Below are 18,701 nucleotides of genomic sequence, written 5' to 3'. Positions count from 1 at the left end.
TTGAGAGGAATATGGGATTCCCTATGGGATTCCCATATTCCTGAAAAAGCAGTGGTTGGACATTAATTATGTAGAAATTAATAATATAATATGATATACTATGATATACTATAATATAGCATACTATACTATAATATACTATAACATAATATACTATACTATATTATACTGTAATATAATATAATATAATATAATATAATATAATATAATATAATATATATGTATATTATATATAATTAACACATATTTTATATTTAACATATAATTTATAAATTATTAACATATTATTATAATATATATATATAATTATATACAATTAATTATATTTCTATATAATATATATAGGATATATAACAATATAATTAATGATATAATTTATTATATAGAATCTGCAATTTAAAAAGTCGGGCAGTAATTCAGTCTCAGTTCCCTTTGGGACAGAGCAGGAATCTGACATTCAAACACAAAGCCAGCTCAACTCAAGACCTGCATATTGAACCCTGCCCAGAAGAAGTGAGTCCCAGAATAAATGCAGCAGTGCTCACCTTGACTTTCCCTGGATTCTCCTCCTCTTCCTTCTTGTCCTCGAATTCGAAGGCCACCGTCATCCTCTGCTGCCTCTGCTCCTCCCACAGAGTGGGGTTGAAGCTGTCACTGTCAGACTGGAAATCTGCAGGGAGTTGGAAAGGGAGTGGGAGTGACCCAAACGGATTTTCCTCGTTCACCTGGGTGATTGTTTGGAAACTCCGGGGGGAACGGAGAAACCACTCCAGGGTTGTGAATAGAAGTGGGATGAGAGTGGTGGGAAGCGCCACCAGGGCTTGGGGCAGCCCTGGAGCAGAGGGACAGCATGAAAATGTGAATTTAGTGGAGCTGTGGCAGGAGCCAAGCCTCAGCCCAGCCAAGGACTGCACATCCCCAGCTCCTGTCTGGAGCCAGCAATTCCTGGTGTGTGCACACCCAGAGCTGGGCTCACACTGCCCCTGCAAAGCCTCGCTGAAAATTAAAGGGGTTCAGGAAACGTCAGGGTGAAAGTTTCCATCAGAAAATGTCAGTGTGCAAACATAAATCAGAAAGTGTCAATCTGAAAGTGTCAGTCAGAAAATGTCGGTGTGAAAATGTAAATCAGGGAATGTCAGTCTGAAAACATAAATCAGAAAATGTCAGCCTGAAAACATAAATCAGAAAATGTCAGTGTGAAAATGTAAATCAGGAAATGTGTCTGAAAACATGAATCCAAAAATGTCAGTCTGAAAACATAAATCAGAAAATGTCAGCCTGAAAACGTAAATCAGAAAATGTCAGTCTGAAATTGTCAATCAGAAAATGTCAGTCTGAAAATGTGAATCAGAAAATGTGAGTGTGAGAATGTAAATCAGAAAATATCAATGTGAAAATGTGAATCAGAAAATGTCAATCTGAAATTGTCAATCAGAAAATGTGAGCCCGAAATTGTAAATCATAAAATATCAACGTGAAATTGTGAATCAGAAAATGTCAGTCTGAAATTGTCAATCAGAAAATGTCAGTTTGAAAGTATAAAACTGAAAAGGTAAATCAGAAAATGTCAATATGACAATGTAAATCTAAAAGTGTAACTCAGAAAATGTCAACGTGAAAATGTCAGTCTGAAGGTGTCAATCAGAGAATGTCATTCAGAAAACGTCAGTATGAAAACGTAAATCAGAAAACATCAGTCTGAATGTGTAAATCAGAAAATGTCACTGTGAAAATGTCAGTCTGAAGGTGTCAATCAGAAAATGTCAGTCTGAAAACATAAATCAGAAAATATCAGTCTGAAAGTGTAAATCAGAAAATGTCACTGTGAAAATGTCAGTCTGAAGATGTCAATCAGAGAATGTCAATCAGAAAACGTCAGTATGAAAACGTAAATCAGAAAACATCAGTCTGAAAGTGTAAATCAGAAAATGTCACCGTGAAAATGTCAGTCTGAAGGTGTCAATCAGAGAATGTCAATCAGAAAACGTCAGTGTGAAAACGTAAATCAGAAAACATCAGTCTGAAAATGTAAATCAGAAAATGTCACTGTGAAAATGTCAGTCTGAAGGTGTCAATCAGAGAATGTCAATCAGAAAACGTCAGTATGAAAACGTAAATCAGAAAACATCAGTCTGAAAGTGTAAATCAGAAAATGTCACCGTGAAAATGTCAGTCTGAAGGTGTCAATCAGAGAATGTCAATCAGAAAACGTCAGTATGAAAACGTAAATCAGAAAACATCAGTCTGAAAGTGTAACTCAGAAAATGTCACCGTGAAAATGTCAGTCTGAAGATGTCAATCAGAGAATGTCAATCAGAAAACGTCAGTATGAAAACGTAAATCAGAAAACATCAGTCTGAAAGTGTAAATCAGAAAATGTCACCGTGAAAATGTCAGTATGAAAACGTCAATCGGAGAGCGTCAGTCTGACCGCCCGGGTACCCCGTCATTCCTGCGCGTGGGCCAAACCGGGGGTGTCCCGTGGCCGTGGGACGCCGGCGGCGCCGGGGCCGAGCCCTGAGCAGGAGCTGCTGGGCTTTACCTTCGTCGCTGCGGGGCTGCTGGGGGAACATGTAGTTGGTGAGCACGCGCTGCTTGGTCTCGGGGTGCGCCTCGGTCTGCAGCGGGATCAGGGCCTTGGACTGCAGGGAACGGGACAATGACAACCATGAGAATATTGGTCACAATTAACAATAGAACGGGAGCCTCCGTTCATTCCCGGTGTCGCTGTTGAGGCGGGGACGGGAATAAAATGACTCAAAGTTCAGAAGGCAAAGAATGATCCGTTTATTCAAAGTACATTGCTCTTTTATAGAGAGCATCGTGAACATGAATTCCACTGGTCTTAGGGTAAAACCATTTCACCTGATTGGTGCACTGCACTCAGGTCAGTGTGGCAGAACATATCTATGAACGATATGAACAGAAAGAGAGATAATAGATAATTTACATCCCTATGGGACTTTTTCCCAGGCAGAAACCTCTCTCCTTTCCTCTCTGACTGAACTGAGCATATCCATATCCTGGCAGCTGGGCAGGATCCAGCTTTCCCTGCGCAGGGAATGCCAGGCTGGCTGCAGCCCTGCAGGAGCAACATTTATTTTACACAGTTTATTTTACACAGGTAAAATGAACTCCCGGGGCTGCAGGGGTGTGCAGCCCCCTGACTCCTGCGATTCCTGGCATTCCCAGCAGAACTGGACATGGGCAATCCCGCCTGGTGTTCCGAGGGAAAAGGATCAGGCACTGCACATTTAAACACCCCTTGGGATGGGTTTAACATCCTAACGAAGCGTTCATTAATGATGAGGAGTAAATTCCTGGTGGCTGGCAGTTCACCCGGGAGTAAACCTGGTGCAGGGCACAGCAGAACTCCCAAGGAGCATTCCCTGGGAATTCCTGCTGAGTTTGACTGCAGCTGGGGATGTTCGATCACTGCTCTGCTCTACCCAAAGTCACTCTGGTCCAGGAGCGACTGTCACAGCCCAGAGAGTGGGAATCAATCCTTGCTATGCCACAGGAAAGCCAAAATGCTGGAAAATGTTGTATATTTAAAGGGCTGGGGGTGTTCTGTGCCTGGGCTGCACTGCCAGGCAATGTTATTTTTAAAAATGCAAATCAGAGGGGGAAAAACCCCCAAGATTCCTTATTTAACACATTAAAATTTATTAATATTTTTGTATTGCTCCCCCCCCCCCCTTTCAGCTTTCACATTTTTGGCTTGGCTCTTTAACTAAACGTACATTTCAGACTTATTTTAGGACTCAGCTGCTGCTGGAACCGTTGCATTTCTCAGGGTTCCTGTTGCATAATTCGATTTAAAATAGAATCCCAAAGAATATGTGCTATAAACCAGAGTCCTGGAACAAAGAAATGCCCCCTCAGATTTCAAAGGCACAGCAATGAAGTTTCTCCAAAGCCAGAGCCAGAGTCCTTGTGCAGCTTTGACTTGTTTGAACTCTCCCTGACTGCAGTGGAGTTTAAAACGTGCAGGGATGGGAGAATGGGTGGGAAAAGGGAAGAGGAAGCCAAGGAGCGAGGAGCAGATGGAGCAAAGGGTGGGAACAGGATAATAACGAGCTTGGGAACAAACATCTTGAATTTCTACTTCAAAAATACTCCTGTGCTACTTCTGCCCTTTATTTACTACTCTGGTGAGGAGGCAGAAGCTGATCCTGGTAAAATAAATCCTGCAAAAGTGATTTTTCCGTGGTAAAAAATGACACCCAGCAGGATTTATGGCTGGATATGGAAATCTACAGCCAGGCTGGGAGCAAACCCTTCCAAAATTTTCCTAAATCTTGTATTGAGTGACAGGGCTCATTGACAGCCCCTTTCCTAAGGAAAATGGGAATATTGAAAGGCATTACCTGGTTGTCAGAAAGCCACAAGGCAGCCAGTTCTTTGAGTTTGGTAAAAGTGAAGGGCAAATTCTTCAGTCTGTAAAGGAGAATATTGGGACAAGGTGAATCCTTCATTTCCAAAGTAATTTATTTAAAGATTTGTATGCAGCATGTTTATCACACTGAAATAGCTAAAATTTCACTGCTTTTAAAAATCAATTTTAACAAAATGCAATCTTTTATCAATGTTATTGTTATTCCTGTCGTTCCTATTATTAGTATTATATATCTGATTAATATTCCACATTAAGAGTTCTGTTTGGAAAGTAGAACTGCTGACACCACATCCTTTGGTACTGAGGAAAGACTGATATTTTCCTTTGGTTGTAGTGCAATAAAATTACACCTATAAGACAGAAAAAAAGAAAAAATAATCTTTGTCCCAGAGAGCTTTAGAGGAACCTCAGTGCCACTCACAGAGCACCTTTTATTGGACACGGGAGATTTGGAACAGAAATATTCCAAGATGATGGAAAATTCATTTTCATCAGAGCATCAGACCAAAGATTAAAATAATATAAATATTCACAGTGAACCTAAATGACAAAATTAAATGGAGCAGGGAAAAAAAAATCAACATTTTAATGAGACATTTAAACACAATTTCCTAGAAGGGAGTGGGAATGGAATGGATGGCAGGATATTTGTGGAATCTTCATTGAAGTTTTTGCCATAGCTCCTTCTGAACAGGGTGTTTTATAGAACCATGGAATTCAGGATGGTTTGGGTTGGGAGAGACCTCAAATCCCATCATCCCATCCCCTGTTCCATGGCAGGGACACCTTCCACGATCCCAGGCTGCTCCAGCCTGGCCTTGGACACTCCCAGGGATGGAGCAGCCACGGCAAATCTGGGAATTCCATTCCAGGGCCACGCTCACATCCAGGAATTCCTTCCCATTTCCCACCTAACTCTGCTCTTTCCCAACACTTGGCCTGGCCCAGCCATGGACCGAGGCTCTCCCAGCACCTGGGAGTTGAAGGAGCATTGGAAAACCCAAATCCTAAATGGGACTTGGGAAAAATCAGGAGGAAAAGCCCTTTTGTGCCAGACTCGGGGCCTGCATCCCACAGAAGTGATTCCCACGTTTCTGGGCACCTCAGAGTGGAACACAAAAGTCAGGAGTAGATGGAAAAGTGCCTCTGGGAGGGCACTGGGACGCTCAGGGAACTCGGGTGGAGAGGTGGGAATCAGAGCGAGAGGAACTGTTCATACCCCTTGGAATGATGTGGGACAAGACCATTCCATGCTGATTTTCCAGTTCCATTCCCAACCAATCACAGCACTCTATATTTTTCATTTGCTTTGCCAAGACCCCTGGTTGAAACTTTTAAACATCAAACAAGGCCTGATTTTAAAGCTTTTGAAAGGGAAAACCTCAAATTCAAGCTCAAGGATGGGGAGCACCCAAAATAATTGCTGGGCTTTGAACATTTCCAGCCAAGCCAAGCCCCAGCCTCTTTTTCTAACACAATCTTTTTTTTTTTTTTAAATTGTGCAGTGCAGGAAAAATTCTTCATCTGTAGCAGCACACGTGCAAACACCCTGACTAAATCCTAATTGCTGACCAGGAGGAGGAAAGGACAGGGGGAATGGAATTTGTGGGGATGGATGGTGAGGTCTGAGGAGCTTTGCTGACTTCTGTGGGAGAGGCCCCAGAATCACGGACAGAAAGGGGGGATTCTCTCAGTCCTTTTAGGACAGAAAGGGGGAATTCTCTCAGTCCTTTTAGGAAGAGAAAGGGGGAATTCTCTCAGTCCTTTTAGGACAGAAAGGGGGAATTCTCTCAGTTTTTTTAGGACAGAAAGGGGGGATTCTCTCAGCTCTTTTAGGAACAGAAAGGGGGGATTCTCTCAGCTTTTTTAGGACAGAAAGGGGGGATTCTCTCAGCTCTTTTAGGACAGAAAGGGGGGATTCTCTCAGTCCTTTTAGGAACAGAAATGGGGATTCTCTCAGCTCTTTAGGAATAAAAAGTGGGGATTCACTCAGCCCTTTAAGAATAGAAAGAGGGGGATTCTCTCACTCTGTTTAGGAATAGAATGGGGGATTCTCTCAGTCCTTTTAGGGACAGAAAGAGGGGTTTCTCTGAGCCCCTTTAGGAACAGAAAGAGGGGTTTCTCATAATCCCTTTAGGAACAGAAAGGGGGGGTTTCTCTCAATCCCTTTAGGAACAGAAAGGGGGGTTTCCCTCAGTCCTTTTAGGAACAGAAAGGGGGGTTTCTCTCAATCCCTTTAGGAACAGAAAGGGGGGTTTCTCTCAATCCCTTTAGGAACAGAAAGGGGACTTTCTCTCAATCCCTTTAGGAACAGAAAGAGGGGTTTCTCTCAATCCCTTTAGGAACAGAAAGGGGGGTTTCCCTCAGTCCTTTCAAGAGCAGGAAGTGGGGGCTCCCTCAGCTCTTTAAGAACAATCTGGAACTAAAAGAAAGGTCACTTACCAGTAACCGAGGCTCTGTGGGAAGTGTAGCCCAAATGGACTTTTCTAACAATTCTACCTCTCAATCACAGGGCTCAGACCTGGAAGGACTCTGAGGAGAGAGAAGCAGTTGGGAGACAAGGTGTTTGTGGCTACCCATGGACAGGGTCACCGGTTACTGGTAAGGAATTTGGGATTTCTGGAATCCCGTGAGCGCCTGAGGCCGAGCAGCCACCTCTGGGAGAAATTTGGGATGAGCTGGAGCTCCCAGAGCTTCCACAGAGCTGCTCCTACACAAACACCTCACCACGGGCACCTCCTGGATCCGGATCCAGCCCTGCTGGCTCTGCTGGGCAGAGTGAGAGAATCCTGTGTTCCCCTTGGAAAGGCTTGGAGCTGGGAAGATAAAGAGAGAGAGGACTCCCAGGTGTGGAGATGAGAAGTTTGGACACAGCTTAGAGGGTGTGGCATGGGGGAGGAAAGCTGGAGGCGTTGCCTTGGGTTGAGTGGAATTCCAACATGGGAGTTTGAAGGAAATCCTGAAACTCAAAGATCAGCAAGTCCCAACATCCAGGGATGAGGGGAAGACACGGAACAGAGCGAAGGTCTGTAGTGGCGAAGATCAGAGACCCAAAACGTGCCAGAAGGGACTCAGACACTGATTCCCCTGAGCAGAATGATGGGATCTGGGATTCCCATCAGCCCTCGATCCAAAATGCTCCAGACACTCAACCACCGATTCCCCCTGAGCAAAATGCGTCCCTTCTTCCAAGGGCTCCAGGGAAAGAGCTCCTGGGATCTCCCTCCTCTGCCAGGTCCAGGGAACAGCAGAGGGCCAGAGCTGCTGTGGGAACACGGGAATGTTCCAGCAGGAAGCAGAGCCCCAGCTCTGTTTGGTGTGAACGCGTGGGCTCATCCAAAGGAACAACTGGGATTGCTGGAATGGTGATGAACGTGAAGCTGGGACCACAGAAAGTAAAAAAAACCACTAAAATTCCAACATCAAGAAAGTCTCTGGACTTAATCCAAACTCTTTGGTGCAGAATGTCAGAAGTTTTTAGTTTTCATTAATGTGGGAAGTTCCATGGCAAAAGAATTATCTCAGCAGGGCAATGTTCAAATTCAGCTGGAGCTGGGAGCAACAGAGGAGGAAAATTTGGGAAGGTTCACTTCCCAAACCACTCCAGAAGAGTAGAGGAGATGATTCCACCAGGTTTAAAGACAATGCAATCAGGTTTAAGGGTTGAAGGTCTGGGATCTGGGTCACCAGACAACACTGAGGGGAATGGGAAGGGCACAGCTGCCACATCCCACCCTATGGAACATCACATTCCGTGCCATGGAACAAACACTACATTCCACCCCATGGAACACCCCATGGAACCCCACATCCCATCCCATGGAACAAACACCACGTCCCATCCTATGGAAAAAACACCACATCCCATCCTATGGAACAAACCCCACATTCCATTCTATGGAACAAATACCACATCCCATCCTACGGAAAAAACACCACATTCTACCCCTGGAACGTCACATCCCACCCCATGGAACTTCAACCACCACATCCCAACCCATGGAACACCACATTCCATGCCATGGAACAAACACGACATCCCACCCCATAGAACAAATACCACATCCCATCCTATGGAAAAAACACCACATCCCACCCCATGGAACAAACCCCACATCCCACCCCATGGAACACCCCATGGAACAAATACCACATCCCATCCTATGGAACAAACCCCACATTCCATCCTATGGAACAAATACCACGTCCCATCCTATGGAAAAAACACCACATTCCACCCCTGGAACACCACATCCCACCCCATGGAACAGCACGTCCCACCCCACATCTGTGGGATCCTGGTCCCGTAATCCCCTTCCTCTCCAGTGGAAACCCCAATGCTCTCCCAGCTGGGCAGGGAGCTGGAATTCTGCTGGAACCCAGCAAGGTGGGGAGCCTGTCCCTGAACCACCTCAGCATTCCCGTCAGTCCTACACAGCAGTGATGGAACCAGCAGGAAAATCACTGGGGGAAAAAAATGGGAAAAAACCCCAAATACCTCCCAACAGTTTCCAGCTCAAATTCCCGGCACAATTCCGGGTTGGAAAAGGGGGCAGGGACCCTGCTCAGGGTGGTTTAACGTGCCAGGGAAGGCTCCCTGCATTCCTCACTCCCAAGAAATCCTGGATCAGCACTGTCCTCTGCCCCGTGTCCCCTCCTTTGTGTCCCCACGGGGCAGAGGAGGGACCAGCCTTGGGGGGATCCACCTGGAAATCCACTGGATTCGGGACAGGATGGAATTTGTATGGAATTGCAATGCAGGATAAAATGGAACAGAATGAAGGCATTCGAGACAATATTCCAGGGGGTCTCCATGCCTTTATGTCATTTACATTTTTGTGTCCAACCTGGATCTCAGCAAGGAAACCGGGCTGGGAAATCCTTCCCTGATTTTTGCTGAGTGTGGATGGCAACTCCTGGAGAGAAAATGGAATTCGCCCTCCCACATCCTGCACTAGCCAGCAAACCTGTGCTGGTACTGCAAATCACCACACTCCTGGCACATCCACATGGATTAATCCCAAGGAAATTCAGATTTTCCATGTGCCCGTGGCAGCACAGGACAGGGATCAAGGACAGCTCATTTGTTTCTCTCTTAAGCACAGTCCTGTGCATAAGGACTGTGGGTTCAATGAATGAATCTGGGGTTTGACAAATGAAATCTGGGGTTTGAAAAAAAAAAAATCCGATGAAGGAAATTAAAAATGTTCCTTGGATTTCAGTGGATGCAGGATAATTCCTGTTTCCTGGTTCCCTGGGCATCAGTTTGCCTTATTCAGTTTTCCTGAAGTTTTCTCTTGCATGTCAAAAGAGCTGAGACCAAACCATAAAGATTAAGAAAAAACAACCAAGATTCTTTCCTTATTGTTTAAATAAATTAAATTATAATGATGCTATTTTAAAACTAGAATTCTAAAGATATTTTTACATTTTAAAATATATTTTAGAGAAATGTATCTTTATAAAGGCCTCAAAGGAAAACTTTAAATTAAAAAAAAATTCTTAAATTGGCTAAAAAAAAAATGCTGTGAACTGTACCTGTTATCACTCAGATTTAACACCCTCAGCTTCTGCATCTGGCCAATCTCATCGGGCAGAAATTCCAGTTTGTTGGAGCGCAGGGACATCACAGTCACGTTCTTACAGCTCCCAATCTGCGGGAATGGAAAAGCCACAGTGGTGGAATCCCAAACTTGGGAATGCTTATTTTCACTTTTCGTATTGGGAGGTGCCTAAATTGGGTTTTCCTGGAAGCCACAAAAGGCAGAAAATCCAGAATTTGACCAGAAAACGACATTTTCCTGCTGGCAGGAACCTCGGTGAGCACCTGGGGCTCCTCCCACTGCTCCTCACAGGGATATTCCCAATTTCCCATGGATTTACGGCTCAGTTTTACCACCCAGCACCTCGGGAATGTTCGCTCTGGCACGCCCAGAGAATTCCAGGAGCACCTGAGATCTGGGGATGGGATCCAGCGTCCCATGGGACACCCCAGGGATGGGATCCTGGATCCCATGGGACACCCCAGGGATGGGATATGATCCTGGATCCCATGGGACACCCCAGGGATGGGATCCTGGATCCCACGGGACACCCCAGGGATGGGATCCTGGATCCCACAGGACATCCCAGGGATGGGATGGATCCTATGGGACATCCCAAGGATGGGATGGGATCCTGGATCCCACAGGACACCCCAGGGATGGGATCCTGGATCCCATGGGACGTCCCAAAGATGGGATCCTGGATCCCACAGGACACCCCAGGGATGGGATGGATCCCACAGGACACCCAGGGATGTGAGGCTGGCTCCCAGGGACACCCCAGGGGTGGGATGCTGGCTCCTGGCTCCCGGGGACACCCCAGCCTGGCATGGGGCACTCACCTCTCTGGGCAGCTCCGGGAGGAAGTTCTCGTCCACGGCCAGGGTGCGCAGGTTGTGCAGGTACCCGATGGTGGAGGGCAGCGACTCCAACTCGTTGCAGCTGCAGTCGAATTCCTCCAGCAGGGACAAGCTGGAATGGGAAACCCCTGGTTAGGGCCTGCAGCACCAAAGGAACAGCCCCAAACCTCGGGGAGATCCACCAGCCCCAGGCGCCTCCAGCCCTGCGAGGGAACGTCCGGGGGAGATCTGCCGGGGCTGCCCCTGGACCCCTGGAGGTGTCCCAGGCCAGGCTGGACACTGTGACAGTGGAAGGTGTCCCTGGTGGCACTGGATGGGCTTTGAGGCCCATCCCAACCCAAATTGTTCCACGATTTCCCTGGCAGAAGCCCATAGCAACGGGATTTTTGGAACCCACTTTAAGGCCGCTTGGTTTGCCCCTGCTGCTGTTCAGATTTTCTGGGATACTGAGGATATTGAAGAACGTGGGGAAGAATTCCAAGGGCTTCAGACAGAGATCAGAGGAACCTCCCACTATCCCATGGTGCTCCAAGCCTTGGACTCTTCCAGGGATGGGGCAGCCACAGCTTCAGCTGCGCCCTCCCCGTCCTCCTCCTCCTCCTCCTCATCACTGATCTCAGCTCTTCCAGTTCCATTCCCTGCTAAAACCTGGGAACACAAATCTCCTCTGGCACAGGCTGGACCTGTGCCCCAAACACTGCCCCAGGCCCAGCTGGAGGCCCTGAGTTCCCCCTGGCACCTTCCCACCACCCAGATCCCACAGGGAGCGTCTCCAGCAGGGAATTAGCGGGAATCCCTGGCTCTGTGCGGAATGTTGCATTCAGCTGGGCTGCTGCAGGCTCTGACAGCCAGCACGGGCTGTCCTTTGAAGAGAAATCCCAAAAATGAGGGTGGAGCTGCCCAGCAGAGCGTGGAGCCAGCACCGAGTGCTCTCAGGGAGGAATCCCAGAGGGAATGTTCCCTCCTCCACATTGCCCATCCCTGGGTGACAGCGACAGCCTCTGGAATTTTGGAGAAAGAGACCCAGCAGGAATCCATCCAAAGGGATGAGTCAGAGAGCCAAGTGCCCTGTGATGTGGGACACTCTGCCTCATTAGAGGAGAGGGAATTTTTCCCTGGAAAAGCACAGCCAGTGGCTCCAGCACAAGGTGGAGATCCCGGGTGATCCCGGCTGCTCTGAAATCCCATTTTGGAGCCGTGGCTGTGCCTTTGGAAATGTAATCAAGGCTCCATGACAAACACTGAAGAGATACTGGGTTAAAAAAGGGTTTCCCTTCAGCAATAAACAAAAAAGGTTTAAAAGGTTTTAGAACCAGACTCCCAAAACTGCTGAAGCTGGATTTAAATCCATCTTTTTGCAGCATCCAGATTGTTTCACACCCAAATCTTTGGTTTTCCTCTTGGAAAACTGGATATATTTTACCTTCTTCTCCCTTGCACTGAAAAATCCCCAGGATTAAAAGCGGTGCTCCAAATTTAAATGTCGCAACCTGAGGGTTGGAAATGACTTCACAATTCAGTATATTTGTCTGATTTTCTAGTTGAAAACCCACACTCCTTGAGCAGAAGGGGAAAGGTGTTTTAATTAAAAAGGATGAACATTGGACTCACTTTCCAATGGCATTGGGCAGGATGGTGAGCTGGTTGTCATCCACTTTCAGAGTTGTCAGTCTCTTCAACAATCCTGCAGGAAGAAATGATGGATAAAGAGCTCCCATGGGGATCTCCTGGAATGCCACGGGTTGTAACCCTGAACAGCTCTGCTCTGGATTTTAGGGAGTATCATCCCAAATGGGTTTATTCCTGCTAAATTCCCTCTGAAAACCAACCTGGGCAGAAAACCACGGAACAAAAATCCTGGGATTGATGGGGAGACGTAGAAGAATAAGATGGAAAATATGAGGAGAAGACACCCAGTAAGAGAGTCAATAATCAGCAGCATGAATTAGCAATCCATGCTGGAATCTGAGTAAATTGATTTAAAATGGAGGAATTTTACAGTTCTGTGTTCAAAGGGAAAGGGAAAAGGGCTCAGGACTGAAAGGAAATATCCCAATGGACAGAGGAATGTCCCTACAGCCACTCACTCCCAGAACTTCCACAGATCCTAAATAATCTAGGAATTCCATGCATGTCAAAAAGTCAAAAGGAAATTAATAATTTGAATTATTTCCTTTTTATTTCCTTTTTCCACTGTGAATGAGCAGCAATCCCATAATTACTCTCAGACTGATTTTTACATTTAAATGAAATTAATTCTGTCCTTCTTGGCTTCTTTTCCTTAAAACAGCAAACCAGATGGAGCAACAGGGAATTGTGCTCCTGACTTTCCAAAATGGGACAGTCCAGACACCATTTTCTGCCTCCTTTGGGATTTAATGGCAGGCCTCGCTGCGTGATGAGAAAAACCCATAAATTAAAAAAGAAAAAAGATAAAAAATTTTTAAAAACCTATCAAATAGAGAGGAATCCCAGAGCTTCCCTCACCTATGGAATCGGGCAGCTGCTGCAGCATGTTGGAGGAGAGGAGGAGATCCTCCAGCCCCTCACAGCCTGAGATGTCCAGGTCGACCGTCTCGATCCTGTTTTTGGACACATCCAGGTACACGAGCTGTTTTAACTTCCCTATAGACTTAATAGCACGTGAGACAGAGTTACTTGAGCAGATAGAGCTGTTAATTAGAGCGTTAATTAGAGACAAACACACACATCCAGCTGATCTGGAGTTATCTCAGCACCCTTTGGGATCACTGCTCTCCCCGCGGCAGGGCTGGGTGGGCTCAGCCTCAAAGGAACAAAATTAACCCTCCCAGTTAATTAATGTACTCCAAATTCATTAAATCTGCAGGGATTTGCCATTCCTGGGCATGCAGCTGAGCTGTTTCTCCATCTGGACACAGATCCAAGGGATATTCCCAATTCCCACCTTCCAGGAGCTTTTCTGTGTTGAACCATCCCAAAAATTTTATACTAATTAATTAATGAATGACTCTCTGCACCCACCCAAGGAAATGCACAGGCAGGCAAACAGGGAAATCGCCAAATCACCCAATAAATCCCTAAAATAAATGTCCATACCCCAGGTAGCACTTGCAAGGAGTTATTGTCCATCCACAACTCCTTCAGATTCTGGATTTGTTCAAGAACCTCAGGCTGAGGAAAAGAATAAATAATTTTGGGTATCTAAGCAAAGAAATGTGCCTCTAGTTAAATAAAAATCAGCATTTTCTTAAAAAAAAATAAAGCTCTTTTTACTTCCCTTTGTTTTTTTACACCCCATCTCAGCTTTCGAGGTGTTTAAGGACAAGAAGAGAACATTCCCTTTGTGCAATTTAACCACTGCTGCTCTTTACCAAAACTTGTAAAATTTAAGAACCTTTTGCAAAAGGAATGAGCCCAGAGGACACATCCTGGGGAGATTTAATATCTGCAGTTGCCACAGCCAGGAGTCAGGATACACAGGAGATAATGGGCACTGATAAAACCTGGAATGGCAGAATCAAAATTTCATCTCTTTTATTCTTTTCAGGGTATCAGTGAGAGGAGCTAAAAAAAGGCAATTCCCCGAATCACTCCTCACTCCTCACAGCTGTGAAATCCCAGAATTACAAACCCAGGCCACAAATATTCCCAGGTTTCCTCAGCAGTGTTTTCCTTTCCCACTAAACACTTTCCTCAGCAAACCAACACTTGGAATTTGCCTTTGCTCTCCCAGGTTGTAGAGATTTTTTTTCCCAAAGCCTGGCAGAACCTGGTGTTAAACTCTCCATGAAATATTCCAGGAAGTATTCCATTCCAAATCAGCCTTTGGAAGCAGTTCAATTGCCCTGGAGTGATTCCAACACAGGCAGAAGCAAATGGACCTGCAGAGCCCAGGGGAGGCCTGGAGTTCCCCGCGTGCTCTGGGTTGGAATGTCGCCATTCCCAGGAGAAATCGGATTCCCCACGCGCCCAGGGAATGGTGGGACAAGCTCCTGGTGCCTCAGCAGGTGAGAACAAAGCTGGGGAACAGGAGAACTCACTCCTTGTTTGCCACATCTCCACATAACCAGTGCCTGCTAAGAACTAGTGCTGAGCATTTTAAAGATGATTTATTCTGCCTCTGTTAATTCCATTGAAATTCTGCTGTCCTTCGATGATTAAAACCACTTCTCATTTCCAGGCTGAATTGATTAATGGTCATTTAATACTATTTGTTCCTGTGCTGATTAATGTTTCTTTATCCCTCTGGAGTGTTCACGGGCTGAGGTCATTATGGATAATCATAATTTCCCCTCTCAACTTTAATTTGCTTTTCAATCCCTCTCATTAACAGACACCTTTCTTCAAAGCCTGTTCCTGGGCTGTACAGAGCACACTTTGATGGGGAATTCCTTGGACTATAATTCCCCAGGATGATGGAATTTCCCATTCTTGTGGAGCACCGTGGAATATTCCACATTATGGCACACCATGATCCAGATGGGATCTCGTGGGCGGGCTGGTATCAAAGTGCCATTAAAAGTTAAAAGTGCCATCAAAACCTTGTTTGTCTCTGTTAGAAATGCTTTGGTGTGGGCCTGTCTGGGGAATATTCCCATTTCCCACATAGGTTGCTACAATTGGAATACAGTGGGAATAGGAATAGTAATAGGACAGAAAAGGAATAGGAATAAAATAGAGAATAGCAACAGGAATAGAACAGGGATAGGAACAGGAATAGGAACAGGAGGGAACCAGCTGGAAGGGTTTTACATTGACCACCCAGTCCAGCTCCCTGACCAAGTCACTCTGACCAAACCTCAAAGGATATTATTAGGGGAATTGTCCAGATGTCCCTTAATCCCCCTTTCCAGGAGTTTATTCCAGGGTCTGACCACCCTCTCCATGCAGAAAAGCTTCCTGGGATTGAGCCTGAATGGAAGACTCACAGGAATTAAGGAGAAAGTTGAATTCTACTTTGTCCTCTCTCCTTTTCCTTCCCTCCCTACTCCCTTCCTGACATTCCTGCACATTCCCACTCTTCCTTGGCCTCTTGGCCCATTTGGCTCCTGGCACTTGATTCCAGCTCCTACATTTTGGCTCAAAAATGAGTAAACTTGGGAATTCTGGCCCTAACAGGAGGATGGGATCTCCCCTCTCCTGATGGATCACTCGTGGGGTCACTGGGCTGCCAGGGAATGGAAATACATGGAATATTTTCCAATTCCTTTCAAACACCACAAACCCAAGCCACCCCCAGAAGAGAAGCTCTGAACTCGGGCAGGATTTAATTCCTACAATTAAAATTCCAAGCAGCTCTTCTGAAAATTTCGCTCTGTTTATCCACGCTGAAGACTTTAATTAAAAATCGGAGTTAAATCCTCTCTTTCCTCCTGCATGGAATAAATGAGCAGCCTGGAACTTTGCTCCATAAAACAGATGTAGAGACTTTGCTGCAGCTTCGTAGCACCAGGAGACATTTCAGGGATTGTTTGAAGTGGAATTATCTCAGTTTTAACTAAAGCTGCAGGAGCTATTCCCTTGCAGGGCTGCAATCCCTGCTCCTGTTTTTCCATGGCTCCCATCTCTCACTTCCTGTGCTGACAGCAGGAAAAATTCCCCAAAGATTTCAATTTCAGGGAAAATAATTTGGATTTTGGGGATGAGTTGGAGGCAGAAACTGCTTATAAGGATCAGAACCGACCTCTGCTGGAACTGCAGAATGCCAGACTGGTTTGGGCTGGAGGGAAATGTGTCCCTTGCCCAAGGCAGGATCCCACCAAGCCTCTCCAGGAAAAGTTTCATTCCCTGTGGACAGAGCACCCAAACCCCCCAGGTTTCCCCTTAAAAACTGGAGCCTTTCTTACCAGCTCAGAGAACTCATTATTGCCCAGATCGAGCCTCTCCAGCTGAGTCAGTTTGTGCATTGACCTGGAACAGAGGAGCAAAGACTCAAAATGAGATTTTAACTGGCAAAACGTCGGCCAGGTTTTGGGGGGATGAAAATAAAGCTGCAGTGACACTGTGGTGGCAAAAAAGAATCGCACCAGTTGGATGCTGATGCAAATTTCAACAATCCATTCCATCCTTGAGACGTTGACGGAAGTCATTGGACTCAAAAGCCAGCAACAGTTATTTCCATATAAAAATAAAACAAAATCTTGGCAGATTTTTGCGTATTTGCTCAGGGAAAATGCCCCATGTTATATCAATGAGTGATTGAAATAAAATACAACAGAAATTGTGGCTTTTTGAGAGAGATTTGTGCACTTGCTGTAGTTTTTTATAAACCACATAAAGAAAGTGTTTGGACTCTTGAGCCAGGTCCCCTGCTCTGAGGTTCAGATTTAATCAAGTTCAAAGTTAATAAATTAAATTTTGCCTTTGTTTCCGTGAACAAAACTGGAGCAGGGCTTTATCCCAAGTACAGAATTTCTCCTTAAGCCCAGATAGACCAAAGTGAACCAAACACCACGCTGGGTTTGGGGGGGTGGAGGGGTGCAGTGAAAAAAGAGGATAAAAATAATGAAATCATTTAACATGAACTGCAACAGGCAGTTCAGAGGCCTCCCGAGGTAATCAGATCCTAATCAAAAAAATTAGCATAGCTTTAATTGCTGTGATCTAAAATATCAACCATTCTGTCTCTGCAATTTGTACCAGAGGTAAATGTGATTATTGTGGAAAGGCTGTGCCTGAAAACCAGAGCCCTGGTCCAGCATTTCACCTGGCTGTGCTGAGAGCACTGCTGCTCTTTTAGTGCCAGAAAATGTCCTTTTCCCTTTGTTAAAGCAGGGAAATAAACTCAAAAAAACCCAGGAATTAAACTGCACAGGAATAGGAAATAAACCCCAGAGAAACAGGGAATAAGTTCCATGGAAATAGGGAAATAAACTCCTCAGAAATAGGAAATAAACTCCATAAAAACAGGAACAGGGAAATAAATTCCAAAGAAACAGGAAAGAAACCCTACAAACCCAGGAAATAACCTCCCCAGGAACCTGAAAATAAACTCCACAGAAATAGGAAGTAAACGCCACAGGAAGAGGAAAATAAACTTCACAGAAATATGAAAATTAAGTGCACAGAAATAGGAAATAAACTACATAGGAACAGGAAAATAAACTCCACAGAAACAGGGAAATAAATGCCACAAAACCAGGGAGACAAACTCCACTGAAATGTATCACCATATATTATTATAATTAATATTTTAATTATTACACACATTATATATTAACTATATTATATATATTTTAACATTTTAGATTTCTCCGTCATGTCTTTTCAGTTATTAAATCCTGGAACTCTTTAGAGATTAAATACACTCAAATTGGTAAAACCCTTTGTCTTTCATCCCAAATTCTTTCGAACACAACTTCAACAACTTTGAGTTTTCCGCCATAAATTCAGCTTCAAATGCAACTTTTAATTATTTGTGCCATTTCTACAGTCAAATAAACAATTAGAGACTAAAATTGATGCGGGGGCAGATTAATTTCGGGGAGCTGGGGCTCCATCAAAAAATGGAGCTCTGCCGACGCTGCCAATGGAAAACGAGATTTTCCCATTCGCTGCTGCTGTTTTTCTCTCTTTCATATCATTCTTTATATTCTTCTTGTGGGAAGCTTCGTTGCAGTTGCTGCGTGGGGTCATTTTACAGATGAGGAAAGGAGAAATCCTGAGCAATGCTCAGTGAAATATTTACTCACTGCCCCAATGAGAATGAACAGAGATTTCCCAAAAATGGGGAATCCCATCGAAGGATCCGCTCTGGAGCTCTCCTTCCACTCGGGAGGGGCCACGAGCGTGGAATTCCCACGAGGCGCAGAATAAAATTATTTTATTTAAAAAGCATTTTAAAATGTGGAATGTGCTTTTTAAAAGGCTCCAGAGGAAATCAAGAACAGGAGGGTGAGGCTGGGGCATTCTCCAGGG

At 45.1% G+C, this 18,701-nt stretch overlaps 1 protein-coding gene across 5 annotated transcripts in view; it reads right to left on the bottom strand.

The window, feature by feature from the left end:
* Positions 1-18,701, bottom strand: part of LRRC7 (leucine rich repeat containing 7) — a 98,507-nt gene that overhangs the window by 28,039 nt on the left and 51,767 nt on the right. For all 5 annotated transcript variants that reach the window (XM_077785298.1, XM_021535602.2, XM_021535601.3 and 2 more), the window contains exons 7-15: positions 16,631-16,694; positions 13,881-13,955; positions 13,290-13,434; positions 12,414-12,486; positions 10,785-10,914; positions 9,938-10,053; positions 4,371-4,440; positions 2,543-2,642; positions 546-670 (exon numbers count right to left, since the gene is read on the bottom strand). In XM_077785298.1, the coding sequence (XP_077641424.1) occupies positions 546-670; positions 2,543-2,642; positions 4,371-4,440; positions 9,938-10,053; positions 10,785-10,914; positions 12,414-12,486; positions 13,290-13,434; positions 13,881-13,955; positions 16,631-16,694 (898 nt within the window). The remainder of the gene's footprint in view (positions 1-545; positions 671-2,542; positions 2,643-4,370; positions 4,441-9,937; positions 10,054-10,784; positions 10,915-12,413; positions 12,487-13,289; positions 13,435-13,880; positions 13,956-16,630; positions 16,695-18,701) is intronic.

Source organism: Lonchura striata, chromosome 9 (genome assembly GCF_046129695.1).
Source record: "Lonchura striata isolate bLonStr1 chromosome 9, bLonStr1.mat, whole genome shotgun sequence".
NCBI classification, from domain to species: Eukaryota; Metazoa; Chordata; class Aves; order Passeriformes; family Estrildidae; genus Lonchura; species Lonchura striata.
Note: the sequence above shows the minus strand (reverse complement) of the source record. Positions and strands in the feature narration are given on the sequence as shown.